We start from the raw sequence: 25,833 nt of genomic DNA, 5'->3' as shown, positions 1-25,833 counted from the left end.
TATTGTTCTGGTCAGGAGACCTGTCCCATCAGAAAATCCCAATTCGTCCTTGGACCGTGAAACTAGAATGTCCGAATTCAGCCATTACTAAAGAGAATGTGAATTCGGAGGGACAGCAGTGTGAAGGTGTCCTCCTCTGAGCGATGCATACAAGGTGGACACCTCGAATATCTCGCTATAAGATGGCGCACAATCTGCTTTTTGGATCTCTAAGATTGCATTTGTGCTGGACAAAAAAATGGTTGGTGTTGGCGCTGTATAGGGGCAAGTCCTTCTAAGGCTACATTCACACATCGTTTTAAATGTCAGGCCAGTCGTTGCGACGCAACAACGGATCTGTCGCTTTTTTAGATGTGAACTGACGCAACGGATGTTATTTAACAGGATTCCGTTCACAGGAAAAACTGATCCATCGCGTCCGTTACATCCGCTATGCATCTGTTTTTGAAGGATCCGTTTGTTTGGGACAGCCCAATGGGTGTGCCAGACATGCTGGGCATGCTCAGTAGAGCATGATGGAATCCATCACTGGATTCCATCGTGTGACTGATTACGGCAGAATCTAGCACCATAGACAGCCACGATAGCTCTTGACAGATTGCGACGGAATCCTGCAGAGTGCGTTTTTTTTTTGTTTTTTTGTTTGTTTTATTTTGCCGCTCCTAAAAAAAGTTACATTGTGCGTCGCAAGTCCATCAGTCGCAATCCGTCGTAAATACAAGTCTATGGGGGGAAAGAATAACAGATTCCTGCAAAATATTTGCAGGATAGCGTAATTCCTCAAGGCGACGGGTTGTGACTGATGCAAAATGCAAGTGTGAATGTAACCGAATGTATATGTAATAAACAGAAGCGGTTCCGCACTGAACCGTGCAATACCATACACTGAATGCCTTGGAACAGCCTCAGTCCTCCTTTTAGAAGAAATGGTAATGGGTGGACGATGAAAGGAGAGGAGATATCCAGAACAGAAGTCCATAAAGTAGGAAACCACGGCATACACCGGTCAAGATCCAGAAAGTGCTTTTATTCCATATAACGTGCGGGAAGAAGAGTCCCAAGGACGATGGCCCTTTTGGACCCGTAGACGCACACAAGGTGCGAAACGGCTGTCGTCCTAGGGGGGTCCTGCACCCAGCTCTTCTGCCTGCCATTTTACCTGCACGTTATATGAAGAAATAAAAGCACTTTCTGGATCTTGGAACGGTGTATGCCGTGGTTTTCTACTTTTATGGACTTCTAGCCTAATGTATATACCTCTACTGTTAATAGACCCTTAATACGGTACTAAAGAACGTCTATGCTTCCAAACGGGTACAACCCTGCAAACCGCTGGAGACGCCGTGGACAGGGTCATAATGAATGTAAACTCCTAGCATTAAGGTCACCCTTCTAAACAGAAGTCGTGCACTACATAACTCCTCCTCCAGGGGGCAGTATGAACACCTGCATTTTTGGGACTCCTGCTCCATATATTACAGATCGCTTTGTCTCCTAATCGTAGCAAACTTTCCCCGGTCTTGCTGCTTTCTCCGCACTTTAGCAATCAAATATTAATTTTGTTTGATCATCCTGTCTGGGGGGGGGGGGGGAGATAAAACAGATCCCTGTGAGGTTGTCGCTGCATGATCGCGGTGTGGCGTTGCGTCCTCCACAATCACTATTCGGGCGACCCATCTCCTGCCACTCGCAGACGGCGTGCCACCGTGATTTCCACGCTTTATCAGCTGTACCACATCGGCAAAAAGCACATTGATTTTTCTTTTAATGCCAGGTCCTTGCATGTGAAACGCATCCAGACACTGCGAGATAACGTCCCTGGTTACACAGCAACCCGCCCGAGAAATCAGCCGGTGGGAAAATGCATGGGTAGAAAAGTTTCTGGATAATTCCAAGGTGAGTAGATGAGACGTATAAGATGCCGTCATGTGTATAATCCCTAGCCTGCACGGTTTTGACCCCAGTTTCTTCGTTTTAGAATGGCCGTGACCTGCCTCCTCATCCTCAGTAGGTTTATCATGGATTCTGTGGGAGACCCAAACTCCTTGGTATGTATGATCGCTGTGTGTATATTCAATATATGTATGATCCACTCTCTAGGATGGTGCCAGTCTGTGCTGTCCACTATAAAACCATCGGTGATCAGTGTACGTTCTGCCACTTGCGTTCTTTGGTGCCAGGAGGAGTTGCATGAGGTGTCTGCACACACCCTACCATGTCTTTCGAAGCGTATGACACTGGAGCGCTGCGCAAAGCCATCTTTATTAGCGCTGTAGCGGAGGACACGTGTAGAGATGAGTGAACCTGAGGTTTGGTGGTTGGGCTTGTATTAAAAACCAGAGTTTGGGTGCCTTAGGGATGAAGACCACTTGCTTGAGCTCGGGTACGCTCGGTGCTCAGCCAAGTATGAGGCGCTTGCAGTGTTCGGCTCGCACTGGAGGTAACAGCGTGACCAGATGTAGTGTGCACCAAACAAAAAACTTTGTCCACCATGTCTCGGAAGTGATCTGTTTATGCCTGGCTGTATGTACGCAGAGACCCGAACTGCCAATCAGTGATTTCCATTCGATTTGGACCCAAATCCAATCTTAAAGTTCGGCTAACCCCCGCCGACCTGAACTTCCACAGCATCAGCTCATCTCTATACATGTGCGACCAGACGCCTCAATCAACTCCTTCCAGTCATGACTTTGCAGACCAGGTGGAATAGAGGATGCCATTCTACCACTGTAGTGGTCAGGGTCCCACCACTAGGACCTCACCCCTGATTGAAGAGTCAGCGCCTATCCATCTACTAATTGATAGTCAACACGTTATCTGATGCAGGATGGGATTGATTCTCAACCTGGATGACATTAGCTACCCATTCTGGAGTTTGGTGTGGGATCTGTATATCAGATGTGTATGACCTGTCGTGAGGATGCACTATAAATCATTAAAGGGAGTGTCAGCTCAAACACAGTATGGCCTCTAAAAGGCAAAGTCTGAGTATAATTCCTCTTTTTAGTATTCTAATCTCTGCCGTCATTTTCTAAAAAAAGCGCATTTCATTATATATGGGAATTGGTGTCCTTGGTGCACCCATGGTGTGATCAATAGGCTCGATGCTGGTTTGGCATGTCTTTGCCTCCTTCATTGGTGATTGACCATGCTTGCCTGGAAAGGGCAATATCATCTGCAGATAAAGCTCAGGCGAACAATTTCCATCCATCACTAATGCAGATGGTGGGGGGGACATGCAAAACCGGTAGGTGGAGTGGTCCCTTAAAGGGAACCGGTCACAGACTGTTCATAATACTTACCTAATGGTTGGTGCAGAGCAGACTGGTCGGATAGGAGTCTCCGTTCTCCAGGTCCCACACCTCCCCTTTCCGCCATCTTTGTCGTCCTTCTGAAGCCTGGGTGCATGACGCGTTCAATGTCGTCTACACTAGCCGACATTGAGGTCCTGCGCAGGCGCACTCTGATCTGGGCAGATCAAGGTATTGTAGTGCGCATAAACGAGACCTCAATGTCGGCTAGTGTAGATGACATCGAACGTGTCATGCACCCAGGCTTCAGAAGGAGGATAAAGATGGCGGAAAGAGGAGGCGTTGGACCTGGAGAACGGAGACTCCTATCCGACCAGTCTGCTCTGCACCAACCATTAGGTAAGTATTATGAACATTGTGACAGGTTCCCTTTAAGGCACTTGGCCACACCTGGGGTGCACCGAGTAAACAAGTTGGCATATTTGATTACATATCACTTTCTGCAGAACAGAAGCGGCCATTGGATCACTTTAAGGGCACATCCCTCTATAGGGCTATGTGCTTGGTTTATACAGTCGAGGACACACCCCACCCGTAAGGCCACGTTCAGCTTTTGGTCAGCATTTTGAATCAGTATTTGTAAAATATTAGGAGTGGATTGCTCAGAGGAAAAGTGTAATAGAAACTCAAGCACCACATCTGCATTTCTCACTTCTGATTTTGGCTTACAAATATTGCTGTAAAATAGTGACCACGTGCTCAATGTGTGCACGTGGCCTAAGGTAGGAATGTCCAGTTTCTATATTATTCAATGAATCTCTGCTTTATAACTGCAGAGGAGAATTAAGGTAAAGATGGGAGGAATCATGGCAGGTGGGGTCTTACTAAAGAATCCTAAGTGATGGGGCTTATAGTGGGAAAAGGTCTGACTATTATCTAGACGGCATGGAGTCCTATTCTGGCATCATGTACATCCAATCGAAAACCCAGCCACGTGTACTGGGGTAAAATCTCAATGGCATTCGGAGCACGTGCGTTCCTGTGTGGATATTCGCACCCTACTGTATGTTATACAGTAAGGTGAAACATGACTTGTTGCCAGATCTGCAGCTGAAATGTTCTGCCACGTGGAGACCAAGCCTCCAGGCTTCTGTGACCGAACAATATGTCCATTCTCCTCCATGTGCAATTCTTTTGTCTTCAGGACATCCCCCAAGGTGTCGAGGGAGTAGTCGTAGTAATACATATTTATTAGCCGGTTACTAACAATAGGCTTTCCTTATATAATCTAACCAGAAGCGCAGCTTCACTTTGGCAAGGTCCTTCTCTGGAGTGTGGTTTACATAAGCGTGTACATGTAAAAGTGCGAATGGCTGTGCGAAACCACATTGTACAGGAATAAAACAGGACCAGCCTTGAGAAAAGCAAATACAGACACAACCTCACTGCTGTGAAAAAGGACAATAAAATCCACATCAGATCTGGAATAAAACGACTTAATGGTCAATGGAAACCAAAATATCCAACCAACTGAACGGTGACTCCAAATCGCCCCGAATAATTCCCCTTCCCCACTGCTGTTTGTCTCTGTAACGTTTACAGCCCCAATATAGCCTGGGAACATTTCTGATCAGAAGGCAGATGGTGTCCAGGATCTCCTCCGAGACCTGGATCAAGACGTAAGCGAGCTCCTGAGGTTCTACTTGGTGGCACTGGAGAAACATCTATGACCTCAGTGCCAGCGTCCTCCAGGAACGGCCTTAGAATTGACCATTCTGGTGTTCCCTGGTTAATGGCAATTGAGCTGCAGGGAAGCCAGGCTGTGAGCACCAGCTCCAATAACAGGACCTCTGCCCTCCAGCCACCATCATGGTTTGTGTGCATGACCAAAGGTCAGAAACAAGTAGTTGGTGGATGTAATCTTGAAGGGCTCTGGCAGTGCTTTTAATGTTCCTCCTCTCAAAGGAGCAGATGCCACCTACCCTTCCTTCTACGACCCTCTTTCCTTGTGTCCCGGTATCTGCTCCATGTTCTGCAGACACCGCAAACCTTATGTTACATATGGTCTACCATCTGGGAGGACAAGGACCACCTGTGCACCTGGACCTTAGGGTTTATCACAAGGAAATTAGAGAAGCCTCAGGAGAGGTGTTGTCTTTCACCAGCTGTAAAACCGTTCCTTGAGGCTCATCTTGCTGTTCCCGCCATTGCTCTTGTCACTTTGATTTTGTTCACAATCTCTTCTGCATCCTTACTTGGGTTTAATGGACTTGGGTTATACTGTGATGTGTCCCCAAAAACTATTTTGACGCAATGTGTATATTCTCAAAAGACCAACTGTGCTTCATAACTGGTTCCTACAGGCAGCAGTATTCCTAGAGAGCTTGATGGCATCTGTGTCCCAATCGGGACTGTCCTCTTTGGGACCACTGTGCGCCAATGTACTTTGATTGTGACTATAACCACGTGGATCCTTTCTGCTCACGTCCTTGTGCCATGTCTGGTCTTTTGGCTCTGTCCACTTGAGGGAAATGTTAGGCTGCTTTACCAGACGACGGCTCTGTCTACGTTGTGCTTTTGGAAGAAAGAAGCCATGGTTTTTTTATATCAAGCAAACTCATTGTATAAAATGCTTTCCCCCTCCCCATAAGCCAGGACACCAGAGATATTCTTGGTTAGATGCAGGACACACTGTTGGTTTTCATTGTTCCCTAATAGCTTCTACACAAGACTCTGCATCGCAACGTTCACTATTTAACCCCATTTTTTTTCTCCATATTCTTACGTCAGGTCTCGGACTGCTGTAGTGAGAGGTTAATCTTAAACGACTCCTGCCCGGCGGATCAGAGATGCAGTGCAGGTAATTGTGCGCACGTTGGCTGCCATCCACAGTGTGCTTCCTGATAATTGCGGTGGTGTTAATGATGGGTTGTTACATAAGTTCAGCAGCCATGTCATGTGTGATGTGCGTTCACCTCAACAGAAGGTTACAATACTAATGTAAACGTGGCTAATATTGGGATTTCCTTCTGCGTGTCACATGGGTAAAACCATCCCATCCCGATGTAGCCTCGTATATACATTTTGGATGGGGGGCAGCGCAGTTGCCTGGTTTGGATGGGGGGCAGCGCAGTTGCCTGGTTTGGATGGGGGGCAGCGCAGTTGCCTGGTTTGGATGGGGGCAGCGCAGTTGCCTGGCTTGGATGGGGGCAGCGCAGTTGCCTGGCTTGGATGGGGGCAGCGCAGTTGCCTGGCTTGGATGGGGGCAGCGCAGTTGCCTGGCTTGGATGGGGGCAGCGCAGATGCCTGGCTTGGATGGGGGCAGCGCAGTTGCCTGGCTTGGATGGGGGCAGCGCAGTTGCCTGGCTTGGATGGGGGCAGCGCAGTTGCCTGGCTTGGATGGGGGCAGCGCAGTTGCCTGGCTTGGGTGGGGGCAGCGCAGTTGCCTGGCAAGCACATGTGCTAATGTCTGGATTTGCACCTTACTGGTTTTGGAGGAATGCAGGAATATTTTTATTATTCAGGATGACCCCACCCCCCTCCCTTTTTAAGATTTGCCACTTGTTGTACACTACAGTTGAGCGAGTACCTATCTATTTGTACTCGCTATACTGTTGACGAGTACTGTCTAATATGCATGTGTTCATTGCAAACAGCATGCAATGCAAGTCAATGGGGGATTCTTGCAATGTAACAGGTAACCCGAATGCCGCACTATTCGTGCGAGTAGCTAATAGTGCGGCATTCAGGTTACTCCTTACATTGCGAGGTTTCTCCCCGTTGACTTGCATTGCACACGCTATTTGGAACGAATACGCGAGTATTAGACAGGACTCGTTATGATGATAGCGAGTACAAATAGTTAGCTACTCGTTGAGGAGTAACAGGAGGACCCCGATATTGGGTTTTAAAATTAAATTCTCGGAATTGCAGAATATAAATGTGCGCTGTAAAGGCTGAGGCCAGTTCTTCACATGCCAGAACGTCGTCCTTATATCATCTGTCCTCAGTGCGGATCACGCCCGAAATCCCTCCTGAGCACAAGACCGTATTAAGTGACCTAATCTCGAGGGCTCGCTGACTAAGGAATGGGCTGGGATTCTGCTCGGTATGTTGGGCGTATGCAGGAGAAAAAAAACAAAAACCTAGAAACACAATATTTTAACACCGAAACCTAAATCTCACTGTTTTTTGTAATCTGACATCAGAAACCTTTAGAATCGCGGCATTTCACTACAATTTCACAAACTCTAACACAAGATGGATATTTAATCACAGAGGTATTTGTTTACCAAAAGTTTCTTAATGTTGGGGTTTTTTGTTTTTTCAATTCTAGTTTTTTGTTTTTTTTTTACACTTTAATGGCTGCCCAATAATCCAGAACATTTTTGGTGCCTTATGGCTCACATTAAAGAACTCGACTCCTCCAGTTTTCACCAGATATTTGATGTAAAACTATTGCAAAATTTGTGTGGTGGTGTTTTGATTTGTGGGTTTTGTTTTTTTGCCAGCTTCTCTAACCTATTGACAATTAGGCAGCTCTCATCTGGAAGGGGTTGTGTTTTGCGGTTGATGTAGAGATTCTTAATATTCACATTTTTAGAATAAGTTACTCCTGGAGCACATTTTGGGGAGTGGCGCACGGCAGATGAAAGATGAGCCAAATTCTTAAAAGGCTCTTTCCTCCTAATGACTTTGGCGCACTTTATTCCTGGACACTATTCATTAAAATGCCAATATTAATGAATTGTACCCATAGGTTCCTGGTTCATCAAGGCCGGCGTATTGCGTTCTCATGCTGCATCGGTCTTGCTGGAGTACAAAGCTGCAAATTTTCTGAGGGCACTCATCGCATCTAAATGCTACACTGGTCAAGAACCAGTCTCACGTCTGCTGTGCTAAATACTGACACTTTGATTAATTGGTCATGGCCAAGAAGCTGCAAGAACCCTAGTGCATGCCCTTATCTCCTGCCTGGACTATTGCAACCTCCTGCTCTGTGGCCTCCCTTCTAACAGTCTCGCACCCCTACAATCTATTCTAAACTATGCTGCCCGACTAATCCACCTGTCCCCCCGCTACTCCCCAACCTCTCCTCTCTGCCAATCCCTTCACTGGCTTCTCATTGCCCAACGACTGCAGTTCAAAACCCTAACCATGACTTACAAAGCCATCCACAACCTGTCCTCCATATATCCGTGACCTAGTATCCCGGTACCTACCCACACACAACCTTTGATCCTCACAAGATCTTCTCTTCTCCCCTCTCATCTCATCCTCCCACCATGCAAGATTTCTCCCGTGCCTCCCCCATACTCTGAATGCTCTGCCACAACATATCAGACTCTCTCCTACCTTGACAAGCTTCAAAAGGAACCTGAAGACCCACCTCTTCCGACAAGCCTACAACCTGCCGTAACCCTCAGTCTGCTATAGCACCGCACAACCAGCTCTACCCTCACCTACTGTATCCCACCTATCCCTTGTAGACTGTGAGCCCTCGTGGGCAGGGACCTCTCTCCTCCTCTACCAGACTGCCTTTATATTGTTTAATTATTGTACTTGTCCCTATTATGTATACCCCTTTTTACATGTAAAGCGCCATAGAATAAATGGCGCTATAATAAATAATAATGGCCGTACCCCGGTTCGGCCCAGTTTAGCGGAGCTGATTCAAACACAGGTAAAATGCCAGTCACAAACTTTTTTTTTTTCAAAGCTTTAATCTGCCCCAGAAAAGTATGGTGGCTTTGTTGCCAAAACGGTGCCACCTCAGTCCATGGGTTGGCTGGTATTGTATCTCGGCTCTGTTATGAATGGGGCTGAGTTGCAATGCCACTATCAACCAGAAACTAAGTGTGGCGCTAGTTTTGGGAAGAAGCGGCCATGTTTTTCAAATCGTGGCCAAAATGCCGTGTAACTTACTACTGTGTGAATTCAGCCTAGAGCTTACATTGCATGCGCTGTTAAAGTTGCCCTGCTTGTTTTTTTGGCTTTTTTTGGGGGGTTATAATTTTACTTTTTTCCTCTTTTCTTCCCACCCCACCCCCCTCAGGATGTTTCCAGGTCTGGACTAATAATGGAAGCCTTTCCTGTTTACAATGTACCAATGAAACTGGCTGGGAAGCGTCTCTGAATCGGACAGCGTGCAGAGATGGTGAGTATCTTCTATAGCGCCACATATTCCATAGCGCTCTACATACATCAGCATCACTGTCCCCATTGGGGCTCACACTCTAAATTCCCTAGTGTGGGAGGAAACCAGAGACCCAAGAAGAAACCAATGAAAAACACTGGGAGAACATAAGACTCCTTGCAGATGTTGTCCTTGATAGGATTTGATCCCAGGAGCCCAGCGCTGCAAAGTAACCCACAATACGGTACTTTTTACACCTGTGAGGTAAATCCGGAGATATGACGATAAATCATGACATTCAAGTCATGTCAGGAAGCCCTCTCCTGGTGTCACTACCCCCTTCCCTTCACACAACTGGTTTAGCAACAAATCCATGGCCATGTCCTGTGATATGGAAATTAGGTGGCTTTAGGACAATGGACACAGGATGACTCCCTGCCGTCACCCTGTAGTAGGAGCTGCTAGCTATGGAAATAGCCAGACAGAACGACTCCAGTAAAAAATGGTTCATATCTCGCAAGCCATATTTCCGATAAATATGGCAACCATAAAAATGGTGTCTCCGCATGTGGACGATGCCGGCACCCCCTTTTTATGGGAACAGGACATTGGGAAATGCCCCAGGCGTGATATCAGCCAATGGGGAACTGGCAGACAGGTCATGAGTCCCCTCGTTCTGTAGCTAAATTCATAACTGTCACAATGAGAGCATTGGCGTCTGCCTACGACGCTCCCAGGCAAAGTTATAGCCAAAATCCCCTTTGCTGGATAATTCTGATCCATGCAGGGGGAGTGGCAGTGCTTCCCTGTGAGGTCACTAAGGTAGGAGGGGACCTGGATCTGCCCAGGTTGATAACCCTACTTCGGCCATTTTCCAGCGTTCTTCTGCTCGGGGGCCTGGTTGGGACAGACCTGTGAGAGAGTTCCTGGAAACCTGGTCTACAGCGCCCCCCTGTGGCCAGACGCACAAGGTAACTGATTGAATTGCATACCTGTTGTAAACCATGCTTTATCTGTAACTGTACTCTGACATATGTATATTCTGTAGATTCCCTATTGTATATATTGTAGTTTCTAGTGTGCTTTAGGCGATTAAATTATATAATTAATCTTGGGCTGTTCTGTTATCTCGATCTTGAATCCCACGTCTGTGTGTTCGGCTAATAGTTACCGTAAATCGGTTGGTGGCAGCGAGTTGTGCCAAGGATTATTGTGGGGAGGCCAGTGAGATCCGGGAAGATATTATATATTCCGCCCGCGGAGGTCGGGGGAATATATACCCTACTCTCACCGGGGACCCTTCAATAATCGGCATAAGTAGTATAGCGGCCTCCTTGCTTATTGTCGGGCAATTCCATAATTGGCCTGACTATAAGAGGGGCGCTAGAGAGCGCGTCACGTGCTCTGTCTGTCGGTCGGGAGGTATAAAGGAGGGTTGACTCCTGCTTGTTACCCCCCGATTGTGACATACTGGTAGCCAGCGCGGGGGATTTCTGAGTGACCCCCCGGTGGTTCGTGACAACACCAAATACCCAGTCCCTCATCGCTCCATATGTCATCCTGGGGCACGGCAGAACGGTTGATGCCTGTTAGTGTGTAACATGTGGCTGCAGAAGCCGGTGCATCCAGCTAGACCGGAGAGGCAGCATTCAGCACCGCTGCATCACTCACGTCCTACACTCACACAGACAAGTCTCCTCTCGTCCACCTGACAAAGGGAGAATAAAAGCAGCGGACACCGCGTGAAGACCCGGTCACTCCGGTTTATCACTGCCTGAGTATTCGGACCAGTCAAATAAAAATACCGAGGCAAAGCTTTAAAAATATTGGAATTTGTGATTAAAGGATAAAAGGAGATGGCATGCAGGTGTAGTGCACGTCTAGTCTGTGGCCAGAGACTCACCTTGCAGTTTTGTAGGGTTTCAGACCTTTTAATGAGGGGGGAGAAAAAAAAAAACCAAACACTTGTCCTGCACTGCCTCTCTGCTGCTGCTCCAGCCTTTGACAGGCTATGATGGTTGGAGTCCTCATGGCTGTAGTCAGACTGGAGAGGCAGTGCCTTTAAGACACATCTGTCCATAGGTTATGTCTTGCAGTTTAGCCTTATTTGTTTCTGTGAGCTGCAATACCTGACTCTGCCCACTGGCAGAAGTGACGCTGTTAGAGTAAAAAAAGTGTCATAATAAAAAAATATTTTGTATATAATAAAAATATATTCTAGTTTATAATTTATATATTTTTTTATTTTATAATATAATACTTTTTATTATATAATCTAATTTATTATATAATTTTTAAAAAAATATATTATATTATAATAAAAAATATATATCAAAATTATATAATATATAATATATTATATTTTTATTATATAATTTATTAAATTATATAATATATAATATATTTATAATATCTATTATATAATAAAAAATTAGAATATAATATCTTTTATTTAATATAGAATTAAAAAAATATATATATTATATTATATTATATTATATTTTATATTATATATATATTTTTTTTTTAATACTATATAGTTATGACTCAATACATTCTATAGGAACAGTTTTGGAGGACTGTAAAGGGGATTTTTCAGTTTTACAAAAAAACTTGAAGCTGCTTGGATGACAGTGCCATCTTTGACCATGGGTTATACCTGGTATTGCAGCTTCTCTTCAATGGAGGTGGGTAGCAATACACAGTTAGCGGCTGTAAAGTTTTCCTAATTCTGGACAACCCCCTCCAAGGCTGCCTTCACGCATGCAAACAGCTGGAGATGGAGTATGGGCGTCCGCTGCACCATTCATATGGGGAACACAGAATGATAACTCTGCTCAGATGTTTCAGCTTTCCACAGGCAGAGCTAGGCCCCAGGGAGGATGTCGAGTAGTTGTCCACTCCTGTGTGGGGGGCGTGGGAAGGAACAGACGACACAGCGGTTGCAGTTTAGGGTGTTTACTCACTGAATCGCTCCTGTCGTTGGACTGCCAGACTCTGCCGTGATGGCCTCCAGGTGATCCTGGATAGTTGGGGGGGAATACTTCATGAGTCCTTCCACCCCAAATTCCCCCCCCCCCCCACGTGCGCTGAGTCCCTGCGATTTGAAGCTACACAGGGACCTGAGTCCTGGGGGTGGTTATGTTCCCCATCCCATATACCAGGCAGCGCGAGTCCGTTGTTGGAGATGCCCTATGGTCACGACTCCTGGCTTTATGTGCTGCTTTTCCCCAGGTGTTGTGGGCCAGAAGACTTGAAATCCTCTGCCCAGCGGATTCTGTCAGGCCTTGAAGTGCCCACCAGCCTAGAGATCCGCACCCTGAGATGTGCACTGGGCCTGAGGGGGCTAGGAGCTCGTGTGTGTGTGTGTGTGTGTGTGTGTGTTGCTCCCTGAGCCCCAGAGCTAGTGGGTGGGAGGCCCCAGACAATATGGTGACCATCCTAAATGACCCCATCCCAGTGAGAGGGCAAATGGCTTGTGTGGTTGTGGATGCTGTGAACCAGAACAGACCTCCTCCTTACCCAGGATGAGTACCGCACCACTGGTACCCTGTGGCTACTGAAACCTCAGGGGCACCACACATGCATGCATATACCCTATTGATTTTTATGAATGCTGTGTAATATTTTATTTCCCCTGCGGAGGTGCTGCGGAGAAATTCATCACTAGGACTCTCAGTAGCAGCACGATTCTTATTTTCAGGGAGCTAACAAATGATTCTAAAAAGGCAGAAAGCCCCCTAAAATGATTCGTGTGCAGTTTGGCGCAGTGCATGTGCTGCCAGGCTTTCACTGGGGGAGAAATGCGGGTGTGACCGGTGGGGCCAGCCCGATTCTTCTATTTTCTGATCATTTGCACAATGGAATTATCACAATGTTATTGTTTCTGGTAAAAAAAAAAAAGTTTGCATATCTGAAGAACCAGTCCACCTCGCTTCATGTGAATTCTTGGCGTTTATCCCATGATTCACCCATGCTTTGTTCTAGCAATAATCCTGCACGTGTGAGAAATGAACATCACTCAGGTCCCGGTGTTTTCAAGGATATTAACCATTATGAAACGCAGAAAAATGGCCCTCGTCTTCTGTGATTTCATGCTTTATAATACTGGGGGTGTGGGGGGGGGGATCGGACACGAGGGATGTAAAATGTGACCTGCAGTATAGCTGGGCATTATATCCTAGGGGTCAGGAGAGTTCCAGTGCCACTGATGTTAGATTCTGCTAGCACAAAACTGTTCAAGTGTCTCGCCCCAGGGCTATGGGGTACTCGGTCCCGGGCCGTATATGTACGGGGATGCTGTGTCACAGGGGTGGAATGGCCATTGCCCAGTTCCGTGACCCTGGGGGTTGCTTTTTAAAATAGGTTATATACAGGGGAGATGAAAGAGTTTGTCCGGACACCACTTGCGTGTTGCGGCTAAGTAATTGGAGCCGCCGCTGCACAGTTTATAGCCACTGGGGCTGGTGGTAATGGCAGTCTGGATGTTGGGCCCTCTGCAAGTAGGGCTGAGCCCCAGGGGGTGGATGATGGGGTACGGTGTGGAAAGAACTGAGATTATTCGATGGCAATGCAGTGCAACTCTTGTTTACTCACAGCGATGGTAATGCTGGATGGCTGGTTCAGACCCCTAGTCCTTGTAGTCCCAGTGCTGGTGTGGTAACCTGGTGGCTTCTTCCCCCTGCACCTCTCGGTAGTTTTGTGGAACTCCATGGCTTGGAGCGTCTTGGGGTCCCCTCCTGTTTGTCGTCAGGCTTTAGTCCATACGGCCGGCAGTGTGAATCCTGTAGGGTTGATATTCTCTCCCGGTCCCTGGTTCTCTCCTTACTGCTGGTGCCCCCAGACGATTGGGTCAGTGAGGTCCTGGATGGTCCCCTCACTGTGCACGTATTTGTCAGGTAGCTTGAAGCTTTCACCTAACCTAGGGCCCTGTGCCCAGTTAGTGGTTTGGTTCCAGGGGTACCTCGTCGGACCCTCTGGCAACCATTCTCCTGTACCAGTCTGGCCACAGCTACACGACCCCGTCTGGAGACACGTCCGTCTCCTACAACTGTCACTACTGACTGACCTACTTTTTCTCTCCTCCCCCCTGGGTTGTTGGCTAATGGACTGGATCGGCTCCACCCCTAAGTGGTCATCCATTGGGTCCCCAACTAATCGGTGACCCATGATTGTGAGGGAACTGAGGATGTTTTTTGTTGGTGCTGGCACTGAGATACCAGGTTCCTGGGTGTAGGCCCTGCATCTTTGTCAGGATGCAATACCTAGTAGTGCCCTGAGGGGTTCAGGGGCGCTACAAAAGCACAGGCAGCCGGTACACCCTTGGGTGTGGCCAAGCCGTTGCGGGAGCTTTCCCGCTTAGTTCTATTTCTGTCCTGTAAAGCCAAAGCTGTCGATCAAGGAAGAGCAAGGCACAGATGGATGGAACATACGGTAAGTGGGACGAGACGCTGAACTATTTGGACGCTAAGGGTGCACCGAGCGACAGTGCTTGGTTTGCACAGTCATTGGTATTACTGTTGTCGTTGATGTTATTACTACATAAGCAAGAAGTAGTAATCCTAATAAGAAAGTATAGTCATCTGACACAAATCTTCAACTTTTTAATAACAAAGCTGTAATTGTTTTGCTGCCATCCGATTCCTGACGGTCATTCCAGCATTTTGTTTTTGTTTTTCTGCCATGTCAGTAACCACTCGAGCATCAGAAATCCCCATGAATATCAGCACAACTCCATATGTTCCTCATCATCTGAGTAAGTGGACACCATTTGTTTTCTCACTGAATCCCTAATGAGAGCTTCATGCTTGACTATGTTGAAAAGTGGTGGGGGTGTACATTTGAGATCCATGTCCATGTCGTTTTGACCACTTCATCCAATCCTCATGTAACGTATATGCAAGCTGTTAGATATCAGCCCCCCCCCCCCAAACAATTTGACCAGTGATTGTTCGGCTAAACTAGATGTGTATTGTAAGATTTGATTGTTGGGGCTATCATTTTGGGATTTTTTTTGGGAACTTTAGAAAAGTGTTTGCAAATTAAAGAGTTGACCGCTACTTACTTGTTAACTTCGCTGTCGCACTAAGAATCCCAGAGATGACGTTGCATCAATCATTCACACGACCACTACAGATGTTTCACGATGCAGAGTCCTCACGGTTCACCGCAACAATGGTGCGGGAACAGCGAGCAATGGTCATTGCTTTACGTAGTGACCTTCCCTAATCTTGACCAACTCTTTAATACAAAAATATGACTCCTTAAAGACGACCCACCACCAGGATTTTCCTATATAAACTAAAGCCAGTGCTATACTGGCGCTATCATGCTGATTCTATACATGCCTTTAGTTGTGAGATTGGATGTATAGTCTCTGAAATACAGACAAGTAAAGTTTGTGAAATATCAATCAAATAACAGTGCATTTCACAAACTTTACTTGCCTGTATTTCAGAGACAATACATCCGATCTCATAACTAAAGATATGTATAGAATCAGCATGATAGCACCATTATAGCACTGCATTTAGTTTTTATATGAAAATCCTGGTGGTTGGTCCTCTTTAAATGTTTGTTTATTGATATAACCATGTGTGCCATGTTTATATTGGAAGCTTTGTAGCATATATGTAGGGATAATGCATTGGGATGTCTTACATAATTGGGATCTGCCTAAAAGGACATTTGAGGGGTTCACATTTGTAGGGTGCATCTCATTCCATAGGACAAATCATGGGGGTTATGATGACCTCACCTGGAAAGTTTTGTCTAAAACTATTCCTCACTTGTGGATAAGGCCAATAACTTATCCTATTGCCACTTACTTTACTGTGAGTCCTTTACAAATACAATTCGATAAGTTGCAGGGGTCAAAAATTATCTCAAAGTATATTATAGACCCCAAATTTTAAAAAAGTATCCTTTATTATACCAAAGCTAAAAAAGACTCAGACATAAATACATACAATGTCCCCACTGGGTTCAACCAATTAGAGGGTAGATATATAACAATGTACAATTCATTTTTCTTTCCACAGATCGATAAACACTTCTCCTCCTCAAAAAATAGATATTTTAGAGGGACAAAGAAAAGAAAAAATCCAAATATTACAAATATTTAAGGGTTTGTGTACAATTCATACTGATATTTATATTTTATATTTTTAGCCCTCCAAACCCCTACTAAGCTCACTTCCAAGCAGTGGTATTGGAGCTGACTATAGAGACAAAAAGATATTTCGTCTCTGTCCAGTTCCAACCCCTACCCAGTTTAGAGACCATATAGATGACCACAGATATGCAGATATTACCCTGGTAACCCCTTTTGATGTTTTTCATGACCGCTATTCAACATCCATGTCACACCCTTAGCCGGTCAAAATAGCAGAGGAAAGAACAGGGACAACCTTAAAAAAAAATAGGCGCATCCTGGAATACCCACAGGTTATTCCCAACAGAACCAACACCCAACATGTAGTGTAAACTCATCCACTGAACTGTTGATTTAAATACCATGCACCCTATAGAATGCCACAAGGTCACTCTCTACAGAACAGAGACTTAATAGCGGCCCAAAACCATCATCTGAACTGTTAGAAAAAAGATTTTTTTTCAGCAAAGCAAACAAACACATATATGCCATAGCTAATGCAGAATTAAAAAGTCCAATAACCAAAATTTGTTCCTTAATAGGATTCTTGATAGATGAAATATTCATCACATATCCACTGGAGATTATTTTATAAATATCCTTCACAGAGGTAGTTGGTTTCAGAAACGTGATATGTCGCAGGTTCCTTTTGGTAATGGTTAGACACACTGTGCTTGATAGCTCCACACTCTTAGGATACAATTTACTTTACTGTGAGCAATGTTTTCAGGGCACAGGCTCCAATCTGGGGTATGGTCCCCACTTTGGTAGTGCACTTTCCTTTTGTACACGTATTCGTCGCCATATTGTAAACCATTTCTCTGGACTCTATTGTTGCCAACGACTGTACGTGACCTCAAAGGCAAAACACAACTCCTGGAGCTTTTGTGCTGCTCAGATTACCCGAGACCTAATGATTAAACTAAGATCAATACACTTATCATATGTGATATGCAACTTAAATGACCTAACGAGGGAAGGAGAAGACGACAAGCTAATGCTGCCGCACGTTCTGAGGGATCACGTGCAGCCAAACCAGCCCGGAGCTAGGATTGTCGCCTGCTTGAAATGGGGGGCTATAAACTCCCCCTGGAGGGACCACAGATTATATAAGCATTCCTTTGTCTGTGTTGTGGGGGACGCAGGGGGCCATAGTTGTGGGCATAGGTGAGCCCCTGCTTCCAGGCAGCGTCTCTTCGGCCACCTCCACAGTGCAACCAGGGACACCGCAGCTTCTCTTCCTCGGGACAAATTCGGACGTAGTCCAGGATAACATTTAACACTTTTGTACTGAATAAGGCTGCTTTCACTTTTTTTTTTTTTTTTTGCCGCAAAACCGGTTCCTGTGCAATGCATGCATCTGCATTTTACCGGATCCTTCTACTTTTTTTTTTTTTTTTTTTTTTTTTTATGGCTGCTGCAATGGATACAGCGGGATACTGAATTTATTGGCCGGCACTGGAGTCAGGTGAACTCCTGTTCTCACAGCCCGCACACACTGTGATGGATGCAGCAGTCACTAGCTGCTGCCGATCACGTGTGACCATGTGCAGGCTGTGTGGTCAGGAGTTCAGCTGAGTTCAGATCAGCTGACTCCATTGTTGCCCGATTTTAAATTGTGTGCCGCTGCATCAATCGCAGTGTGTGCGGGCTATGGAATTCAGCAGAGTTTGGCTGGCACCGGAGTGAGCTGATCTGAACTCCTGACCTCATAGCCAGCAGGGCAAGTAATCAGGTCAGCGGACTCCAGTGTCGGACAATTACTTGTTCTGTGTCTCCCTGTATCAATCGCAGCATGCGCGGACTGTGAGGTCAGCAGAGTTCAGATCAGGTGACTCCAGTGCCACCCAAACTCAGCTGACCTCACAGCGCGCACATGCTGCGATGGATGCAGGGAGACACAGAACAAGTAACTGACTTAGACTGGAGTCAGCTGATTATTTGTTCTGCTGGCTGTGGTCAGGAGTAGGGATGAGAACAGTACAATGCTCTGGTGCTTGTTGGGCGAAGCCAATGTCGTGGGTTTTCTTCTTCTTCTTTTTTTTTTTTTTTTTTTTTTTACTTTTAAAAATGATAAAACAAACCAACCACCAAACATATAACCCTAGGGTTAGGGGTTAAAAAATGCATTGGCTTCCACTGCATTTTCTATTGCTAAGGGTAACCCAAGCAGCTACTGGTTAACTCCCTCTGCTTGGTGTTGCCTCCACTGGCAATGGAAAATCCAGGGAAGCACTTTTTTGTTTGGGCAAAAAAGTGGGCTTCACTATATTTTTTTTTTTGTATGCTAGCCAGGAAAAGCAGGCAGGTGTGGGATGCCCCCACCTCCCAGCTGCCTATAGGTACCAGACTGGGAACCAAAAAATAGGAGATTTTTTTAAAATTTTTATATTTAATGAAAATATATATATATATATATTAATAATAATAATATCTCCAGGTAAAACTAGGCAGCTGGGGATTGGAATCATCAGCGCAGGGTGGCCCAAGCAAATTTTTTATTTATATTTGATTTTAGGGTTAGATTTTTTTTTTTTTATTTTTTTTTTTGTGTGGGTGTTGAGAAGGGGAGGGGAAGAAGTGGCTGTTAATTGTACGTAGCAAATGTCTGATACAGTATAGTTTCTTAGTGACTTGTAAATTTTGTTGCAGGGTTTTTTATTTTATTTATTTTTTTTTTTTGTTTAATCCAAGACTTGTCCCAATTATGAGAATTTGTTCCTATTCGTATCTATATAAATTCTGTGCAATAGAATGAATGGCAGAAACTAAAGCTACATGTAATGCTCTCTGCAGAGGAGGAAAGGAAACTTCCTCTGTGAAATCTGCTGCTGGTCTACCCCCTGCAGTCCTCTCGTGGTCCATGTGCATACTGCCACATCTAAACTGGCACCAGGCCTCCTTACCCAAACTCCGTAACTTCAAATGCCTGGCGCTGAGATTGGATCTGGAGACCCATGGCTGATTCGTACATGACCTGTGACATTTGGGATGTATGAAGCTGCCCTACAGGAGTCATCTGTTTTGGGATAACGCCTAAAATTTTGATTTGCCATCCATTCCTCTGCAAATTTGGCAATGGACAGGGGACAAGGCCTGTGACTGCTTGGCAGACCACAAGTGGCTTTAAATATGGAGCGTCGCCCAAAGCAATGATGGTAGTTGCAGTCTTTCTTTCCATCCAGGTAGTCCAGGGGTGGCGGCATCGCTGGTCCTCGGGACGCTCTTCATCAGTCTCTTCCTTGTTCTCGCCGTGGCCTCGTTCTTCTACCTCAAACGCTCGCACATGCTCCCGGAAATATTCTACAGGAGGAATAAAGGTATGTGACAAATGTCAGGTGTGAAAGACATGTTCTTGCTTATTTTGTATACTATAAATGGAACTTTAAGTACTTTTAAGATGTTGCATTCTTCTAAACAAATATATTCTGTAATGTATTTATACCTAAATTCCCCTACATACTGTCTGGTCTCCTACAATATTTTTTTTTTTTTTTTTTTGGTCAAACAATAAATTAAATTTGCAAATGGGGTCGGGTAATTTTACTGCAAAAATGAAACTCCATGCAGTAGGTTTTAAAGTCTATTCCCTTGCAGACCCTTAGATTTGCATAGGAGCTGTAATTGCCAAATTATTTAATGTTCGTTAAAAAGCTTAGACCTGCTTGGAATTTTTTTTTTTTTTTTTTGTTTGTATCCTGCATTGTCACAAATTTTTTTTTTTTTCCCTTTTGCGTCCTCTAACTCTAATTTTTTTTAGTAGTTTGAGCTAGTGAGTGAAGACTGGCTGCTTTATGCAGCATATGGTCAGGAGCAGCAGCACCATTGTGGATATTATACAGCAGTGTAGATGTGAATCCAACACTGAGATAAACCAATTACTAACAGGCTGTAGCACAGGTAGGTGGATGTATATATAGAGGGGAGGAGCAGAAAGCGGCAAAGATACAAACGGGCAACTAATCTGATCTGGAAGGTCGTCCTGTCTTGAGCAGGATAATCTTAGCTAATTTTTCAGATTTAATGAGGAGTTCAGGGGATGAGAAGTGGCTTGTAAATGGAGAAAACTACATATTTCTCTGATAAGAAAACTCTAATTATCTTGTACTATTGACTTATGCAAAGTTGCTTTTGTTAAGAGTACCTGCTTTTTTTTTTTTTTTTTTTTAAAGTGAATTTATCATCTAGCAGCATAAAGTAGGGGAAGAGATCCTAATTCCAGCAGTGTATCACTTACTGGGTTGCTTAGTGTAGTTTTGATAATCTACTGCTGACTAAATCAGTGATTTTATCATTACAGGACTACTTGTCGTGCTGCAGGTAGTCCAGCATATTCATGAGCTCCGTATAACTCCTAGATCTGCAGCAGAGAAAACATTGACAGCAATCCGTTCAGTAAGTGACACATCGCTGGGATCCGGGTCTCTGTCTCTACATTATGCTGCTCTCAGATGGGGGCACAAAAACCTGGTGACAGATTCCCTTTTTAATAAGAGTGGGCAGACCCCCAAACTGGTAAAAAGTTGTATCCTTTGGGGGACATTGGGAGTAATTTTGAAACTAAATTACATGTAATCACCAAATTTGGGTGTGATGGGATCCTGGCCATTCTCGCAATGAAACGCTAACGCACCGCTGCCACGGTGTTTAAGAAGCTGTTGTCAAACCGTTACGTCCTAGGAGCGGTTACCGTTCGGGAACAGCTTGGTAAAGTGGGTTGACCGAGATCTACTGGCATTGTGAGAGGGGTGTGGGGTCCTACAATCCAGAAGTTTAGGTCGCTTTCGGGAGATATCAGGAGCACTTTTGACACTTAATTAACACTTATAATAAAATCGCCAGTCTGGGGCTTCCCTCTTATTAAACAAAATATACTCATCTCTATCGCATATCCATGTAAAACTTGTGCTAAAAAAACTAATTTCCCAGCTTTTGTTTTGTTTTTTTGTTTTTTGTGTTTTTCCTCCTTTGTGGAGCTGTATGGTCTGACATTATTGTAGCAGATGCTGGTGGCGGATTCATCCTGTATTTTGTCACTTCCCCATGTTGGAGATGTCTGTTTTATACCCTAATAAATAATGGAGCAAAGATCATGTGTGACTGCTGCCACTGCGTTCCTTGTTCTCAAGACTGATCAATCTTGTCAGCCTGGGCTGCAAATAAAATGTTTTTTTTTTTTTGAAAAACATTTCCAAGGTTTTACTGTAAATCGCAATAGTTTGCATTTTGGATCTGTATTGCATTGCGTCCTATAGGATTGTTTTATTGATGACGTCTCTATCCAATCCATTGGAAACTGGCAGGATCGTTTCCAATGGAAAACGAACAACCTTCTAGTGCAGATATTTGGTGAAAAGTGGTGTTAGAGAGAATGAAAATATATTTATACAAAATTACTAATTGTTTTTATATTTCTCTATCTAGCATCCATCTTGCAACCCAGTGAAATGGTAGGAGCTTTGTATACGTCCCCTTGTGTATGCAGGTTAATATAGAATTCTGTGGGAACTCGTTCTCTATACTTCCTAATTTGACTTAATTTTCTACTAGCTCAGGAGTAGAGATGAGCGAACCTGAGGTTCTGTAACGAACGTAGACTAAAAAGTGTGTGTGTGTGTGTGTGTGTGTGTGTGTGTGTGTGTGTGTGTGTGTGTGTGTGTGGTGTTATGTATTCTTACACATGCAAGCATTGCTGTGCTCGGGAACACTCGGTGCTCAGCCCAGTGAGCCGCTTGCAGGGTTTGAGCGGCTCATACTGGGGGTAACAGTGTGATCGGATGTAGTGTGCACCAACAAAAACTTGCCCCCGGAAGTTATTAGTTTATGGCTGGCCGTTTGGGCAATTCAGGCCTCCGCCCACAATCAGTGACTTCCATTGGGGTTCTGGTCCAGTCTGGGTCCTAACCTAAACTTTTATCTAAAAGTCCAGCTGAACCCACCAAACAAAACTTCCACGGGTCCGCTCACCTCTACTCATGAGTCCAGTGGGTGGTCCAAATATCTGATTGCAGACTTTCAGTGACTAAATGGTGCTGCCCACTGGACTCCTAAGCACAAAGAAAACCTTTCAATGATCGATTATTGTATCACCCTGTTTTTGGGGGGGTTCTGTGGGTTTTTTTTTTTTTTTGCAATTTAAGACAAAGCCTTTGTATTTATGCATGTTGACATAGCAAGACTTCATTCTAAAAATATTTAGGCTATGTGCCCACGCTGCGGATTTTGCCGCGGATTTCTCGCGGAAAAGCCGCGGATTTTCCAGAAATCTGCAGCACAGCTACTCCCCAGCCATTTCTATGGCATTTGGGAAATGCTGTGCCCACGCTGCGTATTTTTCCGCAGCGGAAATCATGCGGCTTTTCGTGCGGAAAAATCTGCAGCATGTCAATTATTGTTGCGGATTTTCGTGTGGATTTTGCCTATTCAATTGAAATAAAAAAAAATTGCAAAATCCGCAACAAAATCCACGTCAAATCAGCACCTATGAAAATGTGCGGATTCCGGGGGAAAGCTGCGGGTTTTGATGCAGAAAAATCCGCAGCTACAGAGTCCCGTGGGCACATAGCCTTATAGTTTAGAATTTTTAATTTTTTTTATTTTCTTTCCCTTCCCATAGGCATCCATGATTCCAGAACTAAATACTTCAGGTAACACAACTTTAGTGTGCATACTGTAAACAGTAAAGTCAGGTTGTAGAAGTGTGAAATAAGTGTGTGTGTGTGTGTGTGTGTGTGTGTGTGTGTGTGTGTGTGTGTGTGTGTGTGTGTGTGTATATGTATATATGTATTCTTTAGATATTCACTTATTTTATACAGTATAAGATCTAATTTTTTTTTTCAACACAAATATATATCACATATATATATGTTTAATATATAATGTGTATGTAGATTTATTTATTTATTCTAGATTTATTTATTATAGATTTATTTTTTGATATATTGGCAGTAGTACCCAGGATAGTAAGTCTGTCTTTCCCCTTTCTGTCTTTCCCCGGTCTCTCTCTCCACTGACATCCTATTACCTCACACAAAAGCTTCTTATACTAGGAATGTTTTTTTTGCTCCTATAGCAACCAATCATAGCTCCTATTAATAGCCTGTAGCTCGCAGCTCCATTCACTTTAATGGAGGCATGTTTGGAGAGTAACTGTAAAGAGTGGGGTTAAATGTTCTTGTCAAAACAGTCTGACGCTCCCTGAGTCAAATGGGGCGCCTGTGCAAACTTTTGTGATTGTAAATGCGACTGTGTGGATTCCTTTAACAGATATACATACTCAGTATGTATAATTATCCTGCATTGACATCAAAATACTGTGAATTATTTAAAGCCTAATGTGAAACCTAAGCCTTAAAGATCCCGGCCTAAACCTTTTTTGCTCTTTTAGGACGGAAACCAAGATACGTCCGACGTGAGCGAACGCACCAATCTGCCCCGGTGCTCCTGGATCCTTCTGCGGATACTCGAGTAAGCCATGTTTGACGTGAGGTCGGGGTGCAGCCCGAATCTTCCAAAATATCCTCCCCGTGCTTCTGTCAAGCAGAAATGGATAATGAAGTAACAGACTCCACTTTGAAGAAGCCGAGGAGCTGATCACCTCTTGCCCAATGTAGCAAGTGACCACAAAATTGTTTTTAATTTGCAATATAATTGTGCCACGTGGAAAACCTCACTGCTCATCATGTATTCCCCCCCAAAAAACTGAACTTTCTATTTTGTACAATGTGTAGAACAATTATTTTTATACATTTTTGCTTGTTTTGCACTGAATTTCTTAAAAGCAACCACAGTCTGGAATTTTTAATGTGGAGATTTCCTTATTTTGTATTTTTTTATTTTTTTTTTTTTTAATTACCATGGCTTTAATAAATGAAGGGAAATTTATTTAATTTTTTTTGTTGCACATTTTTATACCATGATTTGGTAAAGGTTATATTTTTGTAATCAAAGCTTGGTTCCCGCTTTATATTTAGGTAAAGCTCAATGCTTCCATGTGCCCTTCTTTAAAGTTAAAGGGGTTTTCTGTTTTTCTCCGTTAATGGTGGGAAGACATACTTTTCCTCCTGCTTAAAGGGGACCTGTCGCCAGATTTGGGGCCTATAAGCTGCGGCCACCACCATTCTAACATGTTGTATATAGAAGAGCTCAGGCCGCTGTGTAGAACATAAACACTTTATAATACTCACCTAGGTCGCTCCAGTGCAGATTGGGTGTCTCGGACTGGCGCCTCGTCTTTCGGCCATCTTGGTCCTCCTTCTGAAGCTGGGGTGCATGATGTGTCCTACGTCATCTATACTAGCCAGCACTGAGGTCCTGTGCAGGTGCACTTTGATCTGCCCTGCTCAGGGCAGATCAAAGTATTGTAGTGCGCCTGCACAGGACCTCAATACCGGCTAGTGTGGATGACTTAAGACCCGTCATGCACCGCCTTCAGAAGGAGGACCAAGATGGCCGAAAGAGTAGTCGTCTGTCCCGGAGAACTGAGACACCTATTTGACTGTGCATCGGAGCGATCTTCTAGGTGATTATTTTTACGTTCTACACAGCGGCCTGGTCTTTTATATACAGGATTCTAACATGTATGTATGTGCTCAGTGGTGGTGGCCACAGCATATAGGCCCCAAATCTGGTGACAGGTTCCCTTTAATCCCTTCTCCATTGCCGTACTGAACGGGATGAGTAGAGAAAGTCCTGACCACTGATCTTGGGACACTACAGCCAGTCGTTGGCTGTAAAGTCTCCCTTCTGGTCCAGGGTTAACCGATAGTGCACAGGGCAGATTTCACCATGTATTAATGTTAGTAGTGCTTATGAAGGAGAGTGGAAACTCATTTTACTGATAATGGACTGAAAAACTGGTCAAAATCCAATGTTAAAAATACTAATCATTGTAAAAGAAAATGGCAGTCTCCTTGGGCTGCTGTAGATGTTTTACTTGTAATGAAGTGAGAATCTGCAGCTTCATCTCCCTCATACCCCCATCCCCTACCCTGCAGCTTTGATACGTTATATCTTATTTACAGTTTCACTCTAGATTGACTATTCACGTAATTACTCTGCCTCACTAGATTTATAGTGCTGTAATGATGGCTGTCATGTCTACCGCTCCAATAAGTGTTTTCAGACTTTGTTGTGCAGCAACACAAACCCTGCACCCGTACGGTCATCCAAGATTTAGAAAATGCCGGGAGATAATCTGTATGGGAACCAAAACACCTTTTCGGGGAAATCTTCTTCTAGATTTATAGCTTTAGACTTTCAGACTAATTTGGATGTTCCTGGAAGTCCACAGG

The 25,833-nt window shown here is 44.5% G+C and overlaps 1 protein-coding gene across 4 annotated transcripts in view; it reads left to right on the top strand.

Moving 5' to 3' along the window:
- Positions 1-24,411, top strand: part of C11H1orf159 (chromosome 11 C1orf159 homolog) — a 30,503-nt gene extending 6,092 nt beyond the window's left edge. The window contains exons 4-12 of one of the 4 annotated variants that reach the window (XM_075327134.1): positions 1,775-1,896; positions 1,979-2,048; positions 6,042-6,111; positions 9,307-9,408; positions 15,077-15,142; positions 19,726-19,860; positions 21,965-21,990; positions 23,157-23,187; positions 23,928-24,411. In XM_075327134.1, the coding sequence (XP_075183249.1) occupies positions 1,980-2,048; positions 6,042-6,111; positions 9,307-9,408; positions 15,077-15,142; positions 19,726-19,860; positions 21,965-21,990; positions 23,157-23,187; positions 23,928-24,022 (594 nt within the window). In that variant the 5' untranslated portion in view covers positions 1,775-1,896; position 1,979 and the 3' untranslated portion in view covers positions 24,023-24,411. Of the gene's footprint in view, positions 1-1,774; positions 1,897-1,978; positions 2,049-6,041; positions 6,112-9,306; positions 9,409-15,076; positions 15,143-19,725; positions 19,861-21,964; positions 22,026-23,156; positions 23,188-23,927 lie in introns of all 4 variants that reach the window. The other 3 variants (XM_075327136.1, XM_075327135.1, XM_075327137.1) reach the window with 3 other exon arrangements.
- Positions 24,412-25,833: the final 1,422 nt, after the last annotated feature.

The sequence above is a fragment of the Anomaloglossus baeobatrachus genome, chromosome 11, assembly GCF_048569485.1.
Source record: "Anomaloglossus baeobatrachus isolate aAnoBae1 chromosome 11, aAnoBae1.hap1, whole genome shotgun sequence".
Taxonomy (NCBI): domain Eukaryota; kingdom Metazoa; phylum Chordata; class Amphibia; order Anura; family Aromobatidae; genus Anomaloglossus; species Anomaloglossus baeobatrachus.
This window is presented reverse-complemented; position numbering and strand designations above follow the sequence as displayed.